General features: G+C 47.3%; 1 protein-coding gene across 1 annotated transcript in view; it reads left to right on the top strand.

The window, feature by feature from the left end:
* Positions 1–25277, top strand: part of LOC147732720 (oligoribonuclease, mitochondrial-like) — a 241253-nt gene that overhangs the window by 51236 nt on the left and 164740 nt on the right. The window contains exon 2 of the mRNA XM_086957277.1: positions 17006–17089. Coding sequence (XP_086813403.1) covers positions 17006–17089 — 84 coding nt within the window. The remainder of the gene's footprint in view (positions 1–17005; positions 17090–25277) is intronic.

Here is a 25277-nt window from a genome sequence, read left to right as displayed (position 1 = left end):
GTAGGGCCTGGGACAAAGCAGTTTGTGCCCTTTTCTTCCTGGTTCAGCACGGCTATTCTGTCCTTCTTCTTTCTTACTTGCATCTGAGGAGGCTAGCTTCAGGGTTGCCCCTAAATCCTACATTTAGGGGCATTTACAGGGGTGAGCAAGTCAGTTCCAATGGGTCCGTACCTTGGGGTAAGTTCATCCCCTATTATACCACCTCCAGTAGGAGGAGGGGCATGATCCTCTTCCTAATTGGCTGAATCCCCTCATCTTCATGATGGAGGGGAATGATGTGAGCTTTACCTCCCCTCCCCCACCTGAGATGTTGGGTTGGCAAAGGTGGGCACATCTCTCCTCCTGACTCTGTTTTCCCGCTGGTGGGCGCCAGTTGCTGGGGGCAGAAAAAGTTGGGACAGCTTACAAAGGCAGCAGGCCTTTGAAGCTTCCCCATCGTGGATCCAGCCCATCGTGGAGGAGGAAGTATGACACCTCTGCCTAGGATTGGCTTTGTTCCTGTACCCAGATAGCGGAATCTCTACCCAGGGGTCCAGAAGCATGTCTCGTGGTGGCAAATGGAGGGCAGGCATTCAGGAACCACACCAGGGATGGTCGTTTTTCAGGGGATTTTACATTAAATCCCACACTGGCATTAGAGTGGGATTCATGTGCTGAAAAGTTTGCTACCAAACTTGCCGGTGTTCAGTAAAGCCATTATGGAGCTGTGGAGTTCATAATGACCAACTCCCAGACCATATACTTCTTATGGCTGTACTGCACTTAGTGTCTAAGAATGGACTTAGACAAAGGGAGGAGCCTAGCCAGCAACCGCGATGGCCGCCTGAGTCCTCGGCTCCGTCGATCCGTCTGCTTCCCTCCCGTACTGCCTCTTCTCCTGCGTGCTATCCTGTGACTGCTGTGCGGTATCGGGACCGGGAGGCGAAGCTGGTTCCAGTGATGTGCTTCTCGTTGATTTCCCTGCTTCGGGAGTGAAGAGACACCCTGATCGCCTGACGGTGCTTGACGAAGGGGACCGGTCCTTTGTTCTCGACTGCGCCCGGCCGGACAACAACAACATCGGCCATTGGGGGCAGGGCGAGGCGGCTGGCTAGACGAGGCAGGAGTCCTGGACCTTCGGCAGAAGTGCAACACTTTCTTTCGGGACTTGCATGCTCTCACGGCTTTATTGTCGTAGCTGCTACAATTGTATCCCTCTCCTTTGATGATCCCGCGGCTTTTCTCGTCTTCAAGCGGAGTCGGAGGGGGCCATTTTGGGTGGAGTGGCAAGTGCTTGTACTTGCTGAACCGATCTGCTCTGTGGGCGCCTGCTACGACCGACTCTGTGCTGCCATTACATGCGACGCTACAATGGAGGAAGCTGCCCTGGTTCCCGCGCCCTGGCTGTGCATATCAGGGAGCCGAGTTGATAACCGGCTGTTAGGAGGGGAGGCCGGTGCGCGGAATCGAGGGCTGCCACACGCTTGTGAGCCCTGTGTGCTGGGGACTGCAGAACCATCCTCTCCCGAGGCGCCCTTGAATATCGGCGATGTAATGAGGGCTTTGGCCGGCTTGCGGGATGCCTTGGGTTGCAATGCCCGGGACCTGGAGGGCCGATTGGATGTCCTTTTGCATCCGCTTTCCTCGACTGGCCGAGCTGGCGTTTGCGTGCGGGGCGCTTCGCCACACCCTGGGCTCAAATGTTGCTATCTGCCTCTTCAGAGATGCGGTGAGGTGCTGAGGGTGATAGAGCCGATCGTCATCGCGCCACTGCCGGTCACGATAATGGAGAAAAATGTGAGTCCTTCACCTGTACTGCTGCTTGGGGTTCGCTCTTGGACGCCATGTTTGCTACCTCCACCGGGATTTATTGGCGAGGCTGGTACTCTTCTTCTGGGCATGCTGCTTATGCTTGGATTGACTACCTTCGGAGATCTGCTGCTTTGTGCTTGCCTGTACTGTACTTTTATGGATCGCACTGCCCTGAGTCGGATGTATGGTGGTGGACGGTGCTTTGACTCGCCGAGGTCGTTCTGGCGGCTTCTCCTGTTCAGTGTGGCTCCTTCGCTTCTGTACCTCACTGGCACGCTGGATCGTAAGGGACAAGGTTGACTCTGTTTTTCCCCTTCCTACTTGCCGTTGCCTGCATTACCAAGACTGTGATGGATAGACGGGGCGGCTGGACGTTGGCTGGGATTCGATTAGGGGTCGGGGGTGAGGTGGCCGATAATCATCGTGAGGCTGTTTTGGGTGCTTACGGTGGGCCCTCCTCCGGTAATATGTTTCCTTTTTCTCTTCTTTTCTCTCTTCTTTATTTCGGGTACTCTTGGGGCGACAGACACACTGCTAGGGGGGGGGTAGGCCGTAGCCTCTGCATGCGGGTAGGGGGGGGGGGGGGGGGAATATTATTTTGTCCGTTTTGGTTTCTATGGGCCTTATTTTTCTTTTTTCTGCATTCTTTTCTTTCCCCTTTTTCCTTGGGTCAATGGCGCTAGTTATAAGGGGGTGGGTAGCAATTGGCGCACAACGAACTCTGCGATTGTCAATCCTTATGTACTGTTTTGGTGCCGCCATTTTGACGTTGTCTCCATGCTCGCTGTATCTCTGTGCTACGCGTTGCCCACTTTATGTCTGGTTGGTATGTTTGGTCCTTGATCCTTTCTAGTCACTACAGTTACTATTCTTCATAAAAAACTTTTAAAATAAACCTTCAATTCTCCTGCTCCCCGGTAGTATGTACCTCTCCAGTGTAACTCAAGTCGATTGTAACTCGTTTGTGCAACTACTGTGGTGCCGTATAGATTGCTGCTGTGCTCCAAACGTTGTCGAGGCCGGCCGGATGGTTGTAGGCCCGTATTTGTTTTATGACTTTGTGCAATAAAGGTTTTCAATTTTTTTAAAAAATAAATGGACTTAGACACTGTATGGGGTACTGAGATCATTCACCTGTACCCTCACCTGTGCTCTAGTGCACCCTGCTAGAGGGGTGTCTTACTTAGGCCACAGGCAGTGAGTTACAGGCATGGCACACACAGATGTGTGCCATGTTGACTCTTCACTTTTCTCTGCACCAAAACACGCAGCCCTCAATGGCAGTGTGTGGGTGTTTAGGTGCAGGGCCCCTAAGGGTGGCACAAAAGGTGCTGCACACCTTGGGGGCCTTCTCTCGTCACAGTGCCCGTGGTATCATTTACAAGGGGGGTTACCTGTGACCATAGATGTGCCAATTGTGGGTATAGAGGTACTGCTTTGGGATAGAACACAGGCCCTGGAGCATGATTGACAGGGACCCAGGGCACACCAAGTCAAAAGTACATCATGTGTCAAGCAAAAAGTGTGGGTAATCATGAAAAAATGGACACTTTCCTACACTAAGCAACTGGAAGTTTCTCTCGAGCGAAGAAATCACCACCCTGATGAGTACCATCCACTCCAGTCCCCCTTCAGACCCATGCCCCCACTTCATATACAACAGAAGAACCATAATCTCCCCCATGCTCCCCGCTATCATCAACACCTCCATAACCACCTCCACCTTCCCGCCATGCTGGAAAAATGCAGAAGTCCATGCCCTATTGAAGGAATCAACAGCAGACCCCCATCCCTCTCAGCAGCTACAGACCCATCTCGCTCCTGCCTTTTCCAGCTAAATTCACTTAAAAATGCCATCAATACTCCACTTGCTGACCACCTAGAACTCTATCAACTCGTAAATAGCTCACAATCAGGTTTTCGCACCAACCGGAGCACAGAGACAGCCCTCATTGCAGCCACCGATGACATCAGAAGTATCCTCGGCCAATGAGAAATGGCTGCACTCATCCTCCTCGAGCTCTCAGCAGCTTTCGATACGGTCTCCCACAAATCACTCATCAGGAAGTTTCAACACTTGGGTATCTAAGGACTTGCCCTCAAGAGGATGTCCTCCTTCCTCGCTGGTAGAACTCAATTAGCTAGACTTCCACCACCCTACACGCACACTTCAGAACCCATCCGCGGAGTCCCTCAGGGATCGGTGCTCAGCCCAACACTTCAACGTCTACATAACTCCATTCGCCGACATTGTCGGAGCCCACTGCATCAACATATTATCCTATGCCCATTACACACAGCTCATGCTCTCCTTTACCAACGTAGCAAGAACCGCCAAAGTACATTTCCCCAACTGCATGAGCAACGTTACTGCTTGGATGAACTGCCTCTATTGCCAAAACCGAAGTTCTAATCTTTGTCAAGAACAACTTCCCATGGATGCCTCTTGGTGGCCCTCCAAACCTGGCCCTCCACCCACCCCTGCGGTTCATGCTAAGAACCTCTGGATTGTCCTGGACACCAGCCTTTCCATCATTATTCCACATCTTGCGAGTGCTACTCAAGATTTTCAGGTGGATCCCAATGAACACTAGTCGAACAGTCGCCCAGGCTTGTATTGCAAGTCGAATTGATTTGATGCATGCCCTCTTCATCGGAAACCCAGCCATGTCCTACGTCGACTCCAAACCACCCAGAATGCTGCCAGACTCATTCTGACCATCCCATCAAATAACTGCACCTCAACAATCTCCCTTGGCTTCCAGTCCAGGAAAAATGCAGGTTCAAGCTACTCACTCACTCCTACAAAGCTCTCCTCCCGGTCAGCCTTGCCTCATCCGTCTCCTGAACTTCTACCAACCCACCAGATACTTTTGATCTGCGTCCCAGGCAACAGCACACCTCCTTCGCATCAACAAGACCCGAAGTGGAAGACGTTCCTTCTCCTACCTCCCAGTCAAGACCCCTGAAAAAAGTCAGCACCTCCTTCTGGATTTCCGAAGGAACCTCAAGACATTGCTCTTACAGACAAATCAGGCATAATCTCCTCCTCCCCCCTTCAGGCCTGCCCTACACTACCCCCCACATGCATCAAGCATTTTTGAAGTCGCAAACGGTGCGATTCCTTAAAATCGGCCGTTTGCGATTCCAAAAATGCTTTTTCAGATGCATCATTTTTTTGTGATGAAAATCGCTAATTTTGCGACTTTCCAGAATGCGATTGCATTTAAGGAATCGCAAATTTGCGATTCCTTAAATGCAATGCATCATTCTGAAATCAAATTGCGAATACAAAGTTTGGAAGTGCAAATTACCACGAGGTTGAACCTCGTGGTAAATTGCGAAAAATGTTTAAAATGTTCTAATTTACATTTTAAACAATGTCATGTTACAGACACACATGTCCTTAGGACATGTGTGTGTGAAACATCCATTTAAAAATACATTTCAGGGGTGCAGAGGGGGGTCCTTTGGACCCCCCCCCCTGCACCAATGGAATGCATCAACATTTGCGAATTCAAAATTGCGAATTCGCAATTTCCATTGATTCCTATGGGCCTTTTGGCCCATAGGAATCAATGGGAATAGCGAATTCGCAATTTTGAATTCGCATAATATTTGCGATTCGGTAAAAATTGCGATTTTTACCGAATCGGAAATATTTAGCACTTTCTATGATGCATCCCGTTTTGCGAATCCATATTTGCGATTCGGTAAAAATCGCAAATTTGGAAACGCAAAACGGGAGTTTGATGCATGTGGGGGTACATCTTTATACCCTCAGAGGGGATCAGCCATGCTCTACATATTCGCATTGCAAAACTTACAATTTTATCGTAGCAAAGTTTAAAAAATATCTATATATATCTCACCCCCAATTCTCCATGCCTATGAGTGCCCCCTACAGCTTCCCTCTTGTCTGGCAACTTTCACTTCCACTTTGCTGTGGCAAATCTTTTTCCTCAGTGAAACTCATAATGCAGAAAATAGTGAGTTTTAAGCAGTAGAAGAAAAAAATATCCCATTCAACAGCCATGAAATATGCAAGGCAAGTGCCAGATTTGGTATGGATCTGTACATGAGGTCCACAGTTATAGGAAAACCAAATACTGCCCTTTCAGTGAAAAGTGTCTGAACCATAACTGTATAGTTGTGTGCACGTTTTGTTTCTCATGTTATTCATGCAACATGACTAAAACACACAGCACTAACAGGTACATGCATCAATATTGCTTTTTGCGATTCCTTAATTGCGAAAAATAAGGAATCGCAGTTAAGGAATTGCAAAAGGCAATGCATCAAGAAATCGCTAAATAAATTGTGCTTTCTTAATATTCCTTAATTGCGACTCGCAAATTGCGAGTCGCAATTAAGGAATACCTCCCCATTCATTCCTATGGGCCAGAGGCCCATAGGTATGAATGGGAAGACATTCTCAATTTGCGATTAGCAATTTGCGAATCGCAAATTGAGAATGCGATTTCAAGGGTGCAGGGGTGTCCAAAGGACACCCTGTTGCACCCCTGAAATCAATCTGTGCACATATGTTGTGCACACACATGCCTAAAGGGCATGTGTGTGCACAAAATGAAACTTTTAAAAATGCACAAAAGTGCATTTTTCAAAGTTTTCGCAAATTACCATGAGGTTCAACCTCATGGTAATTTGCTCCCCCTAATTGCGAAATCGCAATTTTTTAAAATTTCATGCATTGCATTTAAGGAATCGCAAAATGCGATTCCTTAAATGCAATCGCAATTTGAGAATTCGCAAATATTTGCGAATTCTCAAATTGCGAGGGCCTTCACCCTTCATGCATTCCGAAAAGCATATTTTGCGATCGCAAACGGCCGATTTTTGCGATTCGCACCGTTTGTGATCGCAAAATCCTTTGATGCATGTACCTGTTAGTATGCTGACACTTAGATGTTGGGAGCTTGACAGAAGATGACTGTTCCTGCGCTGGCCCTGCCCTGCCCTGTGTGGCTCAGTCTTGTCTGATCAAGTTGCAGGTGAGAGCTGTCACTTTTTGGGCAGGTGAGGTCTTAATTCAATATAGTCTGCTTCGGCAAAAAGGAATGATCAAATGCTTGTTTGCCAATGCAAAGAGCATCACCCAAAAAAATAAGGGTAATGGCTTGTGCACATATGTGCGTCCTGATGCTGTCCCTTTGTTTAATAAAACTTAATTTACTTTTCTACGATGATAGATTTAATCTTGAAGACATAAATTAGATAACATAGATACAAATGCATTAAAGTGAAAGAAGTAGTGGCAGCAGGTTGCATCTACATCATATAGGGGTAGAAATGCAAATGGTAGCGGGGGTAAAAATGCAAATGGTTGTTGTTGGTTTATTTTGGGTTAAGTACTCCGTGAGAGTGCATGTGTTTTCCAGCCCTCTACTTCTCACCCATGTGCTCCATCTAAATGGCCTGCCTCTCTGCTCATTGTTGTTCTCTTGTGGACTTCTCCCCTTCCCCTGTTGTGCTTTGTGTTCTCTCCTTTGTGAGCACCCCCCTCTCGCACCTGCTCCGTGTTCTCTCTATGGTTTCTTCTCTCCCACCTCCGTGTTGCTTTGTGTTTACGATGATGCACAGCCTCAAGTGAGAGCATAATACTGTAGAGCATTTCCAAAAGGCTTTGGGAAAGCCAGCGAGTTTCAGAGGCAGGACTTATTAGCTTTGCCAATGTTTGATTTAATAGTCTGGCGTTTCCTCTCATACCATGTCTAATATATATATAATTATCCATTCAGCTAGCGGTGGAATAAAGGGTTGTATGCTATGCATTTGTTAGCATTTCTATGAACACTGTATGAAGAAACCGAATACAAAGTTCAATTATACAATCTGATAGGACTTTTTGTCTTTGGAGGGATGTTGGCTTGTAGTTATAAGTAGAGTGACATTGAAGTTCACTGTACCATAGAAGAGGAGTACATGTCCTTAAATGGTAACCAAGATTATGAATTACAAGTACTTCAAAATAGAATGGCAATAGAACCCAGAGAGCGATAGAAAAGTTCAGTGGAGGACTTTAGAAAGTCACCAATATCTTCCCCAAACTTTTAGTAGTCTTTTCTGGTTGGCTACAGCAGTTGTCACCTGAGACAGCCTTCTGCACTCCTGCTAACGGGTGTGAAGTAATCCCAGGAAGGGGAACAAAGGATCTGTGACCTCCTCCTGTCAAGATGGCCCTAGGGCAGTGGCCACAGATGGCCTAGCTTTATAGGAAAAATGTGAGCTGTTCCTCATCTTGCTAGGTAGACAGGCTGGCATGTCTTCCAGAGGGAAAACCTATGCATAACTGGTTTTCCAGGAGGAGTGGCTAATTATACTGGATACACCTCTGGGGTGTACCCAGGGTTCTGTCTCAGGGAAGAAGGGTCCTAGCATGTTGTATTTGGGCAGAGAGATGCACTGTGGGATTATTCAGTGCTAACCCTATAGGAAATTATATATAAGTGGGTAGGGATGTTCTGTGGGAATTGAAGCCCCATTGGCTAGTGAATCCTCCTCACTGACCAACTTTAAATTTGAATAAAATTAACCCCCCCTCCCACCCCCCCCCCCCCCCCCCCCCCCCCACCCCCTCCCTCAAACCTGGAGTCCAGCCTCAGAACACTGCTGGACTTGGAAAGAACAGAAAAAGGACTGCATCTGCTGAACCTGTGGACCCCAGAGAAAAAAGCAATAAAAAGGTAGTTAGGACCTACTGGGCCAAGACTTGACTTCAGAAAGAGCACAGCTGTTCCTGCTGTGGAACCCATGGATAGAACCCCCAAGGGCTGGACTTGCTCCCATTCATGTTAAAAACCAGAGACTGGACTCCAAGGGGTTGTTGGCTAGCCTCCTGTTAAGCTGTAGGGGCACACCAGCTAAAAAAAATCCCTTCACTTGCAAAGTGCCTAGCTGACTAGTTTTCCCTGGACTCTGCTGGTGTAGCATAGAGATGGACTCCTAGCCCCCAAGAGGCTCCTTTCAGGTTCTGCACCCCTGCCTAGTACTTAAGTGTACTTTGTCACCAAAGGACTGCAACTCGTGAGCCGAAGCCACAAAGGAGTGTTTTTGCAACACTTTGTCCGAGGTTCCTAGTCTGCCACTATTTGCTGGTTTGTGGTAGCCTCAAACGCTGTCTAGAACCAAGGCTTTCACCGGACCCTGGGACTTCACCAATCCTTCTACGTCATAATCCAAGGCCAGACTCAAGCTGCAGAGGACCCCGCCGACTCCACTTTATTTGAGAAAAAAGAACCAGAAAAGTTTCCAAGTGTGAAGGTAAAATCTTAACACGAACCAGCCGGTGCTAACATTCGACCCCGACTTCCATCATGGTATGCTTGAAACTTTGAATTTGCCCCAGACCCACACGTTCAAGGCTCATAGACTACAACTAATAGTGAAAAGCAGTATTTTACCAACTTTTTAAAACTTTTCCAAACTTCATGGAGTGAAAAGCAGCGATTCTTGAAAATCTTCCAAAATCCTTCATTTAAATAGTGTTGTTTTGGGGTCTAATGAAAGAGAACAATATATTATATTTTATCAATTGAAGCTGGCTTTTTATTTTCATATTTCATACTTGACTATTTTTCTTCTGATTAATAACTTTTACCTTTGAGTTACACCTCACTGCTCAGTGCCACAGCTACTCAAGGGTGAGGTAAGATTAGATTTAAAGAAACCTAACTGCACTTGGTACGGACTATTGACATTATTATTTGGCGAGTTCTCACAACCACCCCAACAAAAAATCTTCTTTTTTAATTACAAACCCCAATGAGATTATGCTGCTTCTACCGTTTTTATGCCATTGCCTTTCAGGCTAGTAGAAATGTGTGATAAACATGTCACATTCTAACATTTAATTCGGAGGCTGTGCCCATTTTAACCTAATTCGAGCTTTTACCTGCTTGCTGGCGTACAAATTACTTAGTCCGAATGAGACTGAGAGGTAGCCTATTTGCAAACATCTACCTTTGCATTGTTGACTAAAAAGGTTTACCTTTTAGTGTCTCCCTAAGCCTCTTTGTGTTAGCGAGCACTCCAGCTATACCAAGATCGTGGAGCGAACTCTTCTGCCACGGACCTTCTGAAGTCTTGTACCTGCTGTTTCCGCTACAGGAGTAGCACAGCCTAGAGCCCAAGTGCCGCTGAGTGACTGATACCTTCGCGAGGCCGCAGAGGAGGACGAGGCACCGGCCCCGGGATTGCGAGGACCAGCATACACCATCTCCAGCTGGTCCTCTTCCCGTGAGAGCCGCGCCCCCTTCCAGTGCCCCGCCCCCAGCGAAGCGCTACAACTTCTCGCGGCACCCGCTTTGCGGGTGCCACTCGTGGAGCGAACTCTTCTGCCACGGACCTTCTGAAGTCTTGTACCTGCTGTTTCCGCTACAGGAGTAGCACAGCCTAGAGCCCAAGTGCCGCTGAGTGACTGAGACCTTCGCGAGGCCGCAGAGGAGGACGAGGCGCCGGCCCCGGGACTGCGAGGACCAGCATACACCATCTCCAGCTGGTCCTCTTCCCGTGAGAGCCGCGCCCCCTTCCAGTGCCCCGCCCCCAGCGAAGCGCTACAACTTCTCGCGGCACCCGCTTCGCGGGTGCCACTCGTGGAGCGAACTCTTCTGCCACGGACCTTCTGAAGTCTTGTACCTGCTGTTTCCGCTACAGGAGTAGCACAGCCTAGAGCCCAAGTGCCGCTGAGTGACTGAGACCTTCGCGAGGCCGCAGAGGAGGACGAGGCGCCGGCCCCGGGACTGCGAGGACCAGCATACACCATCTCCAGCTGGTCCTCTTCCCGTGAGAGCCGCGCCCCCTTCCAGTGCCCCGCCCCCAGAGAAGCGCTACAACTTCTCGCGGCACCCGCTACGCGGGTGCCACTCGTGGAGCGAACTCTTCTGCCACGGACCTTCTGAAGTCTTGTACCTGCTGTTTCCGCTACAGGAGTAGCACAGCCTAGAGCCCAAGTGCCGCTGAGTGACTGAGACCTTCGCGAGGCCGCAGAGGAGGACGAGGCGCCGGCCCCGGGACTGCGAGGACCAGCATACACCATCTCCAGCTGGTCCTCTTCCCGTGAGAGCCGCGCCCCCTTCCAGTGCCCGCCCCTAAAATCTCCTCACTCTACAAAAGCGCCACCCGGACCGCGCATCGCGGGACGCGCGCGGGTCGAAGCCCGGTGCGAAGCCCGGGCCAAGGGCGGGCCCGTTGTTGCCCGTTAGTGCCCGATAGAGACCGGACCGGGCCACCCCCCTTTCATCACCGAACCTGTAACCCGATAACACCATGCCACCTAAAACAAGGAGCACCACAAAGACTAAATCCAAACACGTACAGGAGGTAGCCCAAATAACGGGTCCCATTGACCTATTCATTTCCCGGACCCACGAGGCAATAAACCAGAGTATCGCCCTGATGGAAAAGAGTGTCACTAGACCTTATGAACGCTAACGCAAAACGTTCCTCTCTAGGCGCTATAGCAAACGCCACCTCTCCTATCCATCTTAACACACAAAATTGTTCCCTCCCTGTTACCCTGTCAGTACCAGACCTAAATACAGTACCATCGATAGTAAACCTTTCTGTTACACAGTCTGAGTCTGACCTCTCTTTAATGTCTGACGACTTGGAAGTAACCCCTGACCTGGCGATTCGTCAAACCCAGGAGGACGCCCAGTCAAACGTAAACCTGCTCCAACAAGGCGAAAGGGAAGGAGCAATTCCAAAACGATACCCACTAACCGCCGAAAAAGCAGTAACTATGGTTCCGTGTTCAGACCACGCGACAACTCATTCAAATTCTACAACGTCGCATAGTATATTACTTCCTTCCGTAACCAACCAAGCTCACATGGCAATATCAAATGAGTCCTCTGACAACCTATGCAGAACATGCAGAGTCACCTCGCAAGTCCTCACTACAACAAAAGATCTGCTATTTCAATATCTGAAGCCCATCCAACTCAGTATCAGAAATCTAGAAGCCCAGCTAACCATAATTTCTGCCACCCTTCTCGACACTAATACTCGTATAGAAATAAAGGGTCAGCGGAATTCTTCGCAGCAACCCAAAAAACAACTCCAAGCACAATCACAGAAAGTAGCTAAACATTCAAATCCAACGACCCTTGCTCAGAAAAGTCACAAACAAAACACCACACACCAAAAGCCACCACCCACAACGCCCCAACCACAGCGGAATAAAACCTCTGCTGTACCCAATCAGCGAACAGAAAACACAGACCCAGACAGTGTAGATACCCCAGGTCCTGCGACAAATATAGACACCAGCAGAGCCTTTTCAGGAAAAAAGCCTGCAACTCTCCCATCGAAACCACTGGCCTCTCAGCCGTCTCCCAAAAATACCACTAAAAAACCACCTGCAGTTAGACGCCCTGCCCACTTGCACCCGGAAGCCACTCCTTATACAATAGTCCTCACAGGTGTACCAGAATTAACCGATGATACGCCTGAAACTGCATGGTCACTTAAAAACAAGGTCATGCAGTGGTTAAGCATTAATAGACCTCTCGAATCCCATCTATCTGGAGGGATCAACACAGCCCGCAGGGTAGCCTGGGTAGGCAAAACAACAAAATCAATCCGCGGAGACTGTATCATCGTAACATGCAGAGATCCCTCCACAGTGGATTACATCTGTGCCTGGCCCCTGCTCGAAAAAAAAGGGGGGATCGATGCTCGCCATCTCTCCTTTTTCTATCCCCCAGCAAAACATCATCGCAATCCTCCACCCTGGTCATGGCACCAGCTCCCTAAAGAACCATGGAACCAGGAGCCATGGAACCAAGAGCCATGGAATCAGATGGAATACACATATGACCATGCAGGTAGGAGTGGACCGAGAGAACGGCCAAGAGAACGCCCGAGGCACTATTGGCAAGAAAGACCCTATCAAACCTATGAAAGCTGGCAGGGCCTCTCAACGCAAAATCGTTTTGATTGTCTCGAGATGGTCGATTGACCACTCAGGGATGAACCTAGACATGCTAAACCTGTTACCACACCGCAATCAGTTAACGCTATGCAGTATTCAGCACCCCTAGAGTCCCCTTATGACAAACATAAAAATCCATCCCAGGAACCACTTAACACTCTCTTTATTATTCCCAAAAAACCCACCCATACCACCCAGGAACCATCTAACGCGTTCTCCAACATTCTAAAAAAAGTCGCCTTCACCATCCCCTCAGCAGAAGTTGACACTACCTCTGGAATGTGCCACCAGCCAGCTGTAGCCTTTAAAGTTCCAGTTGAACGCCCCTGGGTCAAACCACGACAACTACCAGTAATCGAGGCTGCGAACAATTTGTCAAATCCATCACACACCCTGATGGAATCTCCAAATCTGAGATTTTCCATCGCATATTGGAATATTGCAGGCTTAACAACAAAAATAACTTCTTCCCTGTGGCTCGACACAGCAAAGAGACATCAAATTCTGTGTCTGCAAGAAACCTGGTGCACAACCCCACTCCATTTAGCGGGCTATAAAACACTTTTTACTCAAGCAGTACCTGGAAATATGGGCAGACCAAAGGGGGGGCTCACGATCTACATTGCCAACACCCTCCCTCTTAGAGTGAAACTACTAAAGGAGTCACCCATCTTTCAAATCATATTAATCACACAGTCAACAGTATCTAAAGGAAATCATTATATATTCATAAACTACTATAACAACTCAAGCACTCTGGAATGCTGCTCATATTTAGATGAAATAGTCACATTTATAACTTCATTCCAAAAAGACAATAATAAATCTCCAATTTACCTTATCTGGGGCGGCGACTTCAACTCTACATTGTGCCCAAAGCACAAAAACGGGAACTGCGGGCTCCAGAACGAATTTGGAAATCCCATCCCTCACTTCGCGCACACGCCAGGTGGCAACAAATTAAACGAAATCCTCTTCACCCTAGACCTTGACTTCGTCAACGAACTAGTCGACCCGGAGCAGGACTATTTACCCACCTTTCATGGGCGAGGCTGTCTTACAACCATCGACTACATTCTAGCCTCAAACTCCTACAAAGGGCAACTAAGTAATTACGAAATTGGGTCAAACCCAATAAGCGACCATTATCCGCTTAGCATGGAAATCCATATGAAACAAGCAGGGACACACCCCGTAAAACTTAGCTCCCTTGATCAACACTCGATGTCCATGAACAAACTGAATGGGTACACAATTAAATGGACAAAGATTGACCCTGAAGAGATGACACAAAGGATCCTCGGAAAAACACACCATTGGCTAGCCAACTGCTTGTCCCCGGAGACACCACCAGAAACAATTGTCACCTCCTTCCAAAGCATCCAGGAAGTAATAAGGGACGAGCTATTTGTCAATCTAAAAAACAAGTCCAAACTCCCTACCACGCGATGGTTTGATACCGCCTGTCGGAAGGCACTTACATCCCTCAAAGAAGCTCTATGCAAGCAATCGAGAGACCCCCAAAAAATCTCCCAATTGAGGAAAATCTATAACACTGCTCGGAAAAACCGTAAGAAACAGATCAAACGAGACCTTTGGCTGCGTCTACATGACAGTGCACAAAGGAAAGACAGCACTGCATTTTGGCAGACCATAAGATCACCCCTCCTGGCTAACACTAGTGACCCTGACCATCTTGATGTGGCAATAACTGAGGAGGACTGGGTCTCCCATTTCTCAAAAATTTGTGGAACACCAATAGATACAGTACCAAACAACCTAATACAGGAACCCGAACTGGTGAAGAACATCTACCTGATTAATTTATGTTTTACCCTCAACGAAGTTATAAAGGCCATCAAGGCCTCAAAAACTGGTAAGGCCCCTGGCCCCGATGGGGTTCCAATGGACCTGTTCCTATATGACGTCGACTCCTGGTCAAAAATAATTACACGGGTCATGTCAGCAGTAGCCTCAACTGGTCTCTTTCATTCATGGTCAACCTCAACATTATTACCCATCTTCAAAAAAGGTGACCGCAATGACCCTGCTTGTTATAGACCGATCTCCCTTCTGGACTCCACGGGCAAGATTGCAGGTCGATTACTCCTGGACCGACTACAATCTTGGGCCCGGGAGAACAACATCATAACTGACCTGCAATATGGTTTCCAGAAGGGGCTCGGGACCGTGGAACAGGCCCTTAATCTCGTCCTTCTGGCTGGAAAATATGCTCGCGCTAAAGGAGGCAACATCTTCCTTGTAGATTTAAGCGCGGCATTCGACTGTGTCCAGCATGCAAAGCTTTGGCAAATTCTAGCTGACCTTGGTGTGGATCCTCCGATATCAGCCTTTCTAAGAGAGCTCTACAGTAACGCAGAGGGTCGAGTACGATTTGGCACCAGCGGTGAACTGTCACGACCCTTCCAAATTACGAAAGGAGTAAGGCAGGGATGTGTACTGGCTCCCTTCCTGTTCAACCTCTATACAAACGGGCTTGAACAGGCGATGCTGGAAGGGAGCCAGGACCTGCCCCAGATAAATCACCGCCCGATACCTATCCTCCTGTACGCCGACGATTCTGTAATCCTAGCACGGACCTCAAACCAACTTCAGCGGCAGCTTAACAAATACGTAACATTTATGGACTCACTCGGCCTTAAAGTTAACATCAAAAAAACGTTCACAATGAACATTGGCCCAAGGACAAAAGCTTCCAAGCCCATATTAATTAATAACAGACTAGAAAAAACCCTGGTGTACCCATATCTGGGCATCCTAGTGGATGACGCAATGAACTGGCGCAAGGCAGTGGAAGCCAGAAACCTTTATTTCCGCCGTGCAACCTCCGCACTAACTGCTTTCTCGAGGAAACTGGGCAAACCAGCCCCACCTGAACTGTTAGCCATATATTATGCAAAATGCCACAGTGTGGCCACCTACGGAGCTGGTATCTGGGGACATGGATGTATTGATCAGCTTCAGGTCACCGAAAATGCTTTTATTAAATACATCCTAGCTCTTCCCCAAAGTTCCCCGATTCTAGCCTCGCACCGGGAGCTTGGTATGGAATACATAATCGATACCATCCGATGCCAGCCTATCCTACTGTGGCATCGAATATGGTGTAATCCCGAAAGTCATATAACCCGCTCCCTTATTACTGACTGTCTTGGCCTAACAAATTGGCGGAAAATCCCGTGGCTTAACTACATACATAAACTTTTAAAGATTTGGACTGTGAGCATTATTTTCACGAACCACCCTCAGTTGAAGACATCTCAAGGAAACAGCTAAAGCAAATGTGTATGGGCCATTTGAGAGAACTCCGAAATCAAGCAGAGATTATCAAAATACAAAATGAAAAAACTTGTTCATTGCAGCCAGGAAAAGTAATCCAGCCCTATTTGACATATTTCTTATCAAACTATGAAAAGTTTTTAATCACAAGATTACGTTTCTATCTCTTTTACCGTCTGGTTTCATTCCCGGAAATGAAGAACTGGTCCTGGAATTTGATGAGATGTCCCTGTGATGGAGTTTCTGTACAATCCACGATTCATGTCGTCCTTTTTTGCAAATATTACAAACTAGCAAGGAAAACATGGATCATCCCTATTCTCCGATCCAGTGGACTCAAACAATCCTACCCAGCACTCTCCCACTTACAATCCCCGAAATCCCCGCATGAAGCCAAACTTATAGCAACCTTTCTTAAAACAGTAATATCAACACGTCGCAATATTTCTATTTAAATCAGTATCTCTCCAATTTGTAGAAACCGCATCACCGTTTCAAAAAGTTTCTCTGTACAGTGATTTTTTGTGATCCTATTGCTTACTGTTTTTTAACTTTTGTTCTATGTTCAAAAATTTCTTTTATCAAATGTACTTTTTATGATGATACAAATCTATAATCGAATAAAAGTTGATGAAACTGAACTGAAACTGTGTGATAAACATGTCACATTCTAACATTTAATTCGGAGGCTGTGCCCATTTTAACCTAATTCGAGCTTTTACCTGCTTGCTGGCGTACAAATTACTTAGTCCGAATGAGACTGAGAGGTAGCCTATTTGCAAACATCTACCTTTGCATTGTTGATTAAAAAGGTTTACCTTTTAGTGTCTCCCTAAGCCTCTTTGTGTTAGCGAGCACTCCAGCTATACCAAAATGTTGTTGTGCCAAATGTCTGACTGTGACAATGTTGTAACTGCCTGTTCATGAGCTTTCGTTATGCTTTTTTCTGTCTCGCCACAGATGACTGGGTTGGATATCGAAAAAGACCAGATTATCGAAATGGCCTGCCTTATTACAGATGCTGATCTCAATATTCTGGCTGAAGTAAGTTGTGTAAAAACAGTCACCCATATAAAATGTCACCTGTGTGTCTGTAAATACTACCCTGTTGGTAAGAGTGATTTAGCTACAGTACATGGTATTGCACAAATATGAACTCAAAGTTTAACCTAAGCCTCTTGCTTTGTTTCATTTATTAGTCAAACTGGCAAGAACACCACCTACATTGATGTATTGATAGTGATTGTAATTCCATATTCATCTGCACAACTAAATAATGGTATTGTCTCTCTGCTATGCTTGTTACAGTGAATATTTATTGATATAGGAAAAATAAGTCAGTGAAAAACATGTGTTAAGGTGGCTCCCACGCGCTAAATAAGCATAAGCTACACAAGCAAGGGCAAAAGATAAAAGGGTACAGTGGAGCACCTGATGCGACTGAAACAAAGTAGTTACACAGGGACAGATTCTAAAGTAATGACAGAAGACAAATGACTTTAGACATATAAAGAAATGTAAACTCTTACAGCTTACCAATTCAGTCAAAAAATTCTCGCATTAAGGGCGAAGCATGAAAATGGCACTTATGGAAATGGCACTTTACACATCATAGATCGGTACAACCGAAGGGCATGATTAGCTAGAGCAGAACGATGGCTACAGCAGTTAATTACGCTAAGTCGAAACTGAATGTCACAGGCCTCTTACAGTAAGCACTATCCTCTTACAGTAAGCACTTATCTGATCGAGACTTCTAGCGGCAGATTCCTTACCTTAGAATATTTCCCTGGCGTCAGACTGGATCAGGAAAATCTTGGGCGGTACCCTTGTGCGCCAATAGGTGTATTTGATCAGCTCAGCGGCGTCCGTGCTGGAAGGCCCCACCCCAGTGTGCTGACATCAGTTCTTTTCTTTCTCTACAATAAGTGGAGATTCGGAGAGGGCTACCTCAGTGCATTTTTTAACAACTTTTTTCACCTATTGTCAATTGTTTTTGAGCAAAGCTCCCAGTTATGTCCTTAAAAAACCTGTGCGATTTGTATTCTGTGGTTCCAGTTACAGACCCTATCCTGGTTTGTTTATGATGTGCGGAGCCAGGCCACAGGTACAAGGCCTGCCTATACTGCCACAACATGAACCCGAATGTAGTCCAGGAGGACTCCTTGAAGCACTTGGTCACTTGACGCTCATTGACCTTACAATGATCCAGGTGCAGGTCGTCTAACCCATTCGCAGAGCTGCTCCTGACTGTTATCATTGTGCTCAATGGCGTCGGGTAAGTCCCATAAAAAAAAACAGAAAATCTAAGAAGTCGAAGCGCTCTTTGACTCCTCTTGTCCAAGTCTTCGGATGAGAAGCATGAACAACACCACAAATCTAGGCCTCTTTCCGACGCATCATCCTCTGAGCCTCAGTGCTCCATGAACTTTCTGGATCGATTTCCCCACCCAGCTGAAGGAGTTGTATGATTGATTGATTGATTGATTCGATACTTATATAGCGCTGACTGTCGCCCTACGGGCATCCTGGCGCTTCTGACTGAACATAAGAACCTAGATGGAAAAAGGCTTAGCCGAAAATATAGGAGGTAGAGAACTAAGTTTTAGGGAAGAGCCAGTGTTGGACCTGCGATGGGCAAGCCCAGCACAAAGGGGGTAGCTTGGCTCAAGTGTCAAGGCAAGTGAAGGCTATCGTGTTAAGCCGGCTTTGACCCAATAATATCTCTTTGTACAACCACCAAAAAGAAGGACACCACACCACTGTTGTAGAAAAATACGATTCCTTTATATAAAAATTCTCCGTTGTGAATAGGGATCAATTAGGAAAGCACATACACATTTCTTTTGCCCACAATTTGCTGGGTTTCGATTTTGGAATAAATACAATAAATAAGTTCAGGATTACATATCATCAATAAATAGAATAAATATCAGGAATAAATATCTTCAATAAATAGAATAAATATCACTTTCTGTTTAGCAGAATAAATACTGGTTCAGTTAAATAAACAACCACATGTTCATTCTGGTATCGCTGCCACCAATTAATTACTTCAGGAACATTACACTTGCAATAGGTTTTAAGTTGGAAAGATAACTCTTACAGTTTATGATGGTTTCACTGATAATGCATACAGGCTTCTCTGGGCGCAAAAAGAGTGTTGGAACTCTTTTAAGAATCACACGGGGGTTATGCGCGTGTATCTAAAAGGCAAGGAAAGATAGTGAACACTTCATTTACACTCGGCTGCCACCGGGTCTCTATTTGCCGGTGGGGTCTAAGCGCGCCTATGGGCTTTACCACTGCTAGCACTCAGGCGGCACCAGTTCAAAGTCTTTAGACTGACGAACGGGGCTGCCGAAGAGGTCACACAATCTTCACGCTCAGTCAGTTAAATGCCGGTTCACAGTTCCTTTATATCGCTGCTTCCCACCTGAAGAAACTGGCCCACCTCACATCGGCTGCAATCTGAAAGCGATTCAGTCAGGGCTCAGCACTTCTCACGCCAGCGACGGGTTCTCAGGGGCTCCACGGACCTCCCTCCGACTTCCTCATACAGGGATGGTTCCCGCCCACAGCTACAGCTGCCGATTCACTGGGGAGGGCAGAGACAGTAGTCCCGCCCAACGAAGGCCGGCCTTTCCCCGCCCTGGCGCACCACCTCACCTCAGTCTGCGCAGGAAGCACTCTACGCCGGTGGGGCTCGGAGACGTCCGAGCTCCTCGCTGGAGGCGCCTGTCACAAAGGGGCACAGAAGACGCTCGCGGTCGCGGTGAACTTGCTCTCGCCTCGCGACCAGAGTCTGTCGTGATTCACCACCGGGGGTAACGAGGCACTCGCTGGGCAGGCGCTGTAGGCGCGAGGTCACCGCACACACAGCTGACTGGAACGCCAGTCAGGGTCCACGCCAGTGATCCTTGCTTGCTCTACTGCCCGCACTACCAGCCGCCTCAGGGGTCAACAGGGCAGGTGTCAATCTGGTGTCAAGTCTAGAATCTCCTTCTTCACCTAGATCTGGAATATCATTATCCTATATAGTCTTCTGGTCATCACCCAAAATGGCCGCCAGGGACTGGACCTTATATAGCCAGTGCCCTGAGGTGCTGGCTTGTGCCAGTAGGTTCTAGAACCTTCTTTGGGCTAAGCCAATGACATGGCACTTCTAAGATGTCCTAACAGCCACCATACTGGGGTTCTAGAGCAGCCATTTTGTGTACCTGAGGAAAAATAAAGAAATTCCTGTCAGGAATGCGCGCCAAGTAAAAGGGCGCCAAAACCTTGAAAGGTCAAGGATCATGGAGGCTCCAAGGGGAGTCACTCACATGAAGAAAAAGGATGGCCACCATTTTGAGGCCATTCATACAGGTTGCCAATCCCAGTCTATAATGTCACAGGTTTCGCCAGGTGTGTAGTAAATAGGTGCCAACAGCCTTGTGAACAACTGGGCGTCAAGGAACATCTAGCCCCATGAAACAGCACACAAAAGTCCTGGTAGACAAAGAAAAGCGTCAAATTTTGGGAGGTACAGGGGAACAAAAGAAATTATAGTGGTGAGGGGACTCTCAGAAGCAGACGGGTCTAACAGCCAGGTTTTAAGGCTCTTCCGCAATTCTGATAGAGTAGCTGCTAGTCTCAAGTTCAGGGGAAGTTCATTCCAGAGCCGTGCACCCACGACGCTGAAAGCCCTCCCTCCTACTCTGGCCCGTTTGACCCTGGAGACTACCAGAAGGCCAGCACTGGAGGAACGAAGGTGCCTCTTAGGTTGATACCACCTGAACTTTTCCTGCAGGGGGATAGGTCCTAGCTTATGAAATGCTCTGAAGATCAGACATAGAGATTTAAACTGGACCCTTTCCTTAAGGGGGAGCCAGTGCAGCTCTCTGAGCCATGGTGGAAGATGAGCTTTGCGGCCTGCTGAGTGCTAATTTCGCTGCTGCGGATTGTATTCTTTCCAGACCCTGAATGATATAGAGTGGGGCACCTGCATACAGGGAATTACAATAATCCAACCTGCTTAGCACGGTGCTCCTTACCACCAGTGATAGTGACTCGGTAGGTAGTAGCTGAAGTATTTTCCGTAACAGCCTAAATAACGAGAGACATACATTAGCGGTCTTAGTAGCATGGGACTCCATCTGGAGGTTGTCATCGATTTTAAAAACCCCCAGGTTACGTACCTTCTTAACCGGCCGTATAGATTCCCCCTCAGGGGTGAGTTTAAATTCGCAAGGTAGACATTTAAATATCCTTGCAGAGGAGCAGTACAACACCTCGGGTTTTCTGCTGTTAAATTGGAGGGAGTTTTTCCTGAGCCAGCCAGCCGTGCATTGCATGCATTGCTGGAAAGTATCCAGAGATACCGCCTGTTCCCCTTCTAGGGAGAATGCAAACTGAGTGTCGTCAGCATAGTTAACTAGGCTGACTCCAAAAGATTTAATTATAGATAGCAGGGGCTGCAGGTATATATTGAAAAGAAAAGGGCTGATCGCGGAGCCGTATATAACTGGCGTTTTTCTGGTGGAAAATGATGTTAAAGAAACAAACTGTTGTCTTTCCGTCAAGTAAGACTGGAGCCATTGCAATGCACACCCCCCCACCCAAGCCTCCTAAACCTTTCCATTAGGATAGAGTGATTCACTGTGTCGAATGCTGCCGACATATCGAAGCACTAAAACAGTTGCATTCCCGTCGTCGGCTCGCATGCGCTGGTTATGCATCATGGTGACAAGCACCGTCTCAGTCCCATGGCCTGGTCTAAACCCAAATTGGTCTCTGTCTAACAGGCAGTTATCCTCCAAAAAGCATGACAGCGTCCGGCTGACTGCATTTTACAGGATTTTGACCGGATAGGGCAAGAGGGAGATGGGTCTAAAGCTGGCTGGGGTTGATGGATCTAGGGTGGGTTTTTTAATCAATGGTGTCACCACCGCCTGTTTCCAGCTACCCGGAACTTTTCCTTCCCTCAGTGATTGGTTGCAAATCTGTCTCAGCCATGGTAAGGTGTCTTTACCAAAGGTCTTCCAAGCTTTTGGAGGAAGAGGGTCACAAGAGGTCCCCGACATAACACTATGCGCCAAGCTGGTAAAAACATTGTTAGTAAGGGCCAGGAAATTTCCCAGGGCCACTGATTGGGATGGGTCATCAGCCACCATTTGTTCCATGTTAGCTAGACATTCACTATTAGAATTGAGTGTGTTGACAATTTTTTCGATTTTCTCCTGAAAATAGTGAGAGATATCATCACATAACTCTTGTGATGCTACTACCTTGTTATTTAGACCGGTAGGAGAGGAAAGGTCCTTAATAATTTTAAAAAGAGCTTTCGCTCTGTTCATCGCGCCTATTATAGAGGAGGCAAAGAATTCGGCCTTTGTTTTAAGAATGAGATCTTTGTATTTCAGCTTTATGGCTCAGAGTTCTTTTTTGCCTTCCTCGGTGTATCCCCTTCTCCATTTCCTTTCCGCTGTCCTGCAGAGTGTGCACAGCTGTTTCAGATCTTCATTGAACCAGGGGGCTATGATTTTTTTCCTGTTTTTTAAACTCTTCATCAGGATTAACTGATCTAGAATATTTGTCAGATAACTAGTGTACTTATTATAGTTCTCTTCCACAGTCACTGATTTTGAAAAGTAATTAATCTCCTTTTTCGGTAGAAGAGAGCCGGACCTGTCTAGTTCTGACCAGTCCCTGCCGCTTCTATATGTGTTCTGCAGGCTTTTTGCCTCAGGACCGGGCTGCATAATTTCAAACTGAATAAAGATAATGGTTAGTCCAAGACTGTGGTAGTATATTCAATATCTTAGAGGAAGCCTGATTAGAGAACATTAAATCAAGAGTATGTCCCCCTTGGTGCGTTGGCTGTTCCACTAACTGAACCAGATTTAGGTTAGCACACGTATGTTTTAGATCTCTCAAGTGGCTACTAAAGTTCCCATCCTCCTTGAGGTTGAAGTCTCCCAGTAAAATCATCTTGGTGTGTGTCAGGGTTAGATTAGTAATGGTATCTAGGAAGTTTTGATATTGGGTGGTGCTACCGGGAGGTCTGTAGCACAGCAGTCCTGTCAGTAGACAACCCCCAAGTGTCTGTATCGTAGAGCCCATGCTCTCTATCCCCTGGATTTCTTCTGTCAGTAAGGAGGTAAAATTCAACTCCTCCCTAAAGATGATCCCCACTCCTCGCCCTCTGCCGCTAGGTCTTGGCTTATGAATGATTTTATAGCCATAGGGGCAGGCGATTCCTAATTCCACCATTGATTCAGCGGTAATCAATGTCTCTGTAACCTCATATCTTCAATTAAGCCGAGGACATCATAATGGTGCTTCACGAGGGAACGACTATTAATCAGTCCGCATGTAAGATTCTTTCCCATCGTTACTTCATGAGATGTAGGGGGTGTCACTTAGCTATATATCTTACCAAGAATTATAAGTTGGTCCTTATCGTAGACAATACGTCCTGCAGCTACCTTCCGACATACAGCGTGGCTGGCGCTGTGCGCGGACGGGCTTGCCTCTGGCGCGCCATCGGTGCGCCCGCTGCGCGTGCTGCGCTCTTGCATTTCCGGCCTTTTATGCTGCCCAAAAAAGCCTAAAGCGCCTCGCAAAGTGGCGCCGGCAAAGGCAACAGGCCGGTTTCTCCCTCACCCAAAATGGCGCTGCTGCGATGCCTAGATCCTACCTCGCTACGCTTACTGCCCTGCGAAATCAGCAGGTGTGTGTCAAACATTTAGTGTGCAGGTATGTGGCTCCATTAAAATTCTCCAAATAATCAGATTCAATTTTATTACAAGAGTAAAGAGCGGTCAGCTCACGGTGAAATTAATAGAGGAACTGTCACCTCGAGATGAGTGATTATTAAAAGTCCTGAATTAGAGCAGTTCTCAGCCTTCTATTGCAGTGCAGAGTCGTTTCTACAGTCTGGTGCTGCGCGCTTGCATTTCCGGCCTTTTATGCTGCCCGAAAAAGCCTAGAGCGCCTCGCAGAATGGCGCTGGCAAAGGCAACAGGCCGGTTTCTCCCTCACCCAAAATGGCGCTGATGCGATGCCTAGATCTGACCTCGCTACGCTTACTGCCCCGCTAAATCAGCAGGAGTGTGAGTCAAACATTTAGTGTGCAGGTATGTGGCTCCATTAAAATTCTCCAAATAATCAGTTTAAATTATATTACAAGAGTAAAGAGCTGTCGGCTCATGGCGAAATTAAAAGATGAACTGTCACCTTGCGACAAGTAATTATTAAAAGTCCTGAATTACAGCAGTTCTCAGCCTTCTATTGCAGTGCCGAGTCGTTTCTACAGTCTGGCCTTGTTGTATTAGGCAGTGTACTTCATATTTGGGAGGGCCAAACCCCTCTGCCATAGAGCCCACAGGTTTGGCGGGTGCCCCCACTGGATTCCTCGCAGGGGGTACACCCTTACCGCCAATTGGGTGCTTTGGATCAGTTCTTCAATTCAGATTGGTTCTGGTCGCGTGGCCTTGACCTTTCCTGAAGCATGTTCCAGTGGGGCTATTCCCAGTGCTGTTGACGCTGACACCCATTGTAATACTGGACTCTGATTATGGTGCTGGATCTGCATCATAGGATAACTCCTGTGCCAACCTAAACCCGAGCTGCCAAGTCTGAAACAGTACCTCCCTTGACTGGTAGTCCCTGTGGGGAAAAGCTTTGGATGGATCTGAGGATCCTTATGATAATCAGGACCCCCATGAAATAGCCTGAAAAAAACTGGTATGAGGAACTGGTGAATGGTAGTTAGTGGCTTAGTCTCTCCTCTTAGTCTAACTACAAAGGTAGGGGCTTCATTTGCCATGGTGATGAGAAGGGCCGCTGAGGTCCTGGAATTTATGCTGCCCCACGGCGGTAAAGGCGATTGCCCCCACAGAACCTCTTCTTACCTTCAATGAAGCCTTCATAGATGTCCTGCTAGGGGCATGTGCTAAGCCTTGCATAGTGGCTCCTATGCACAGTAGGATTGCATGCCGCTACTGCCCTGCTCCTGGGGACCCAGCTTTCCTCATGCAGCACCCCACCCCAGAGAGCCTGGTCGTTCAGGCCTCCACTTCCAAAGTCAATCCTTGAACATTCCCTACCGCTTCACCGGATAGGGAAGCCAAGAGACTGGACACCTTTTGGTAAGAGAATGTTCTCTTCTGCCAGGCTTGGACTGCGATCAGTGAATACTGCATGCCTCTTGGACCTGGTACATCCATACAGTTTGGCTCTCTGTTGA

The sequence above is a fragment of the Lissotriton vulgaris genome, chromosome 2_1, assembly GCF_964263255.1.
Source record: "Lissotriton vulgaris chromosome 2_1, aLisVul1.2, whole genome shotgun sequence".
Taxonomy (NCBI): domain Eukaryota; kingdom Metazoa; phylum Chordata; class Amphibia; order Caudata; family Salamandridae; genus Lissotriton; species Lissotriton vulgaris.
The sequence above is the reverse complement of the archived record's forward strand: the minus strand, read 5'-3'. Positions and strand labels throughout refer to the sequence as shown.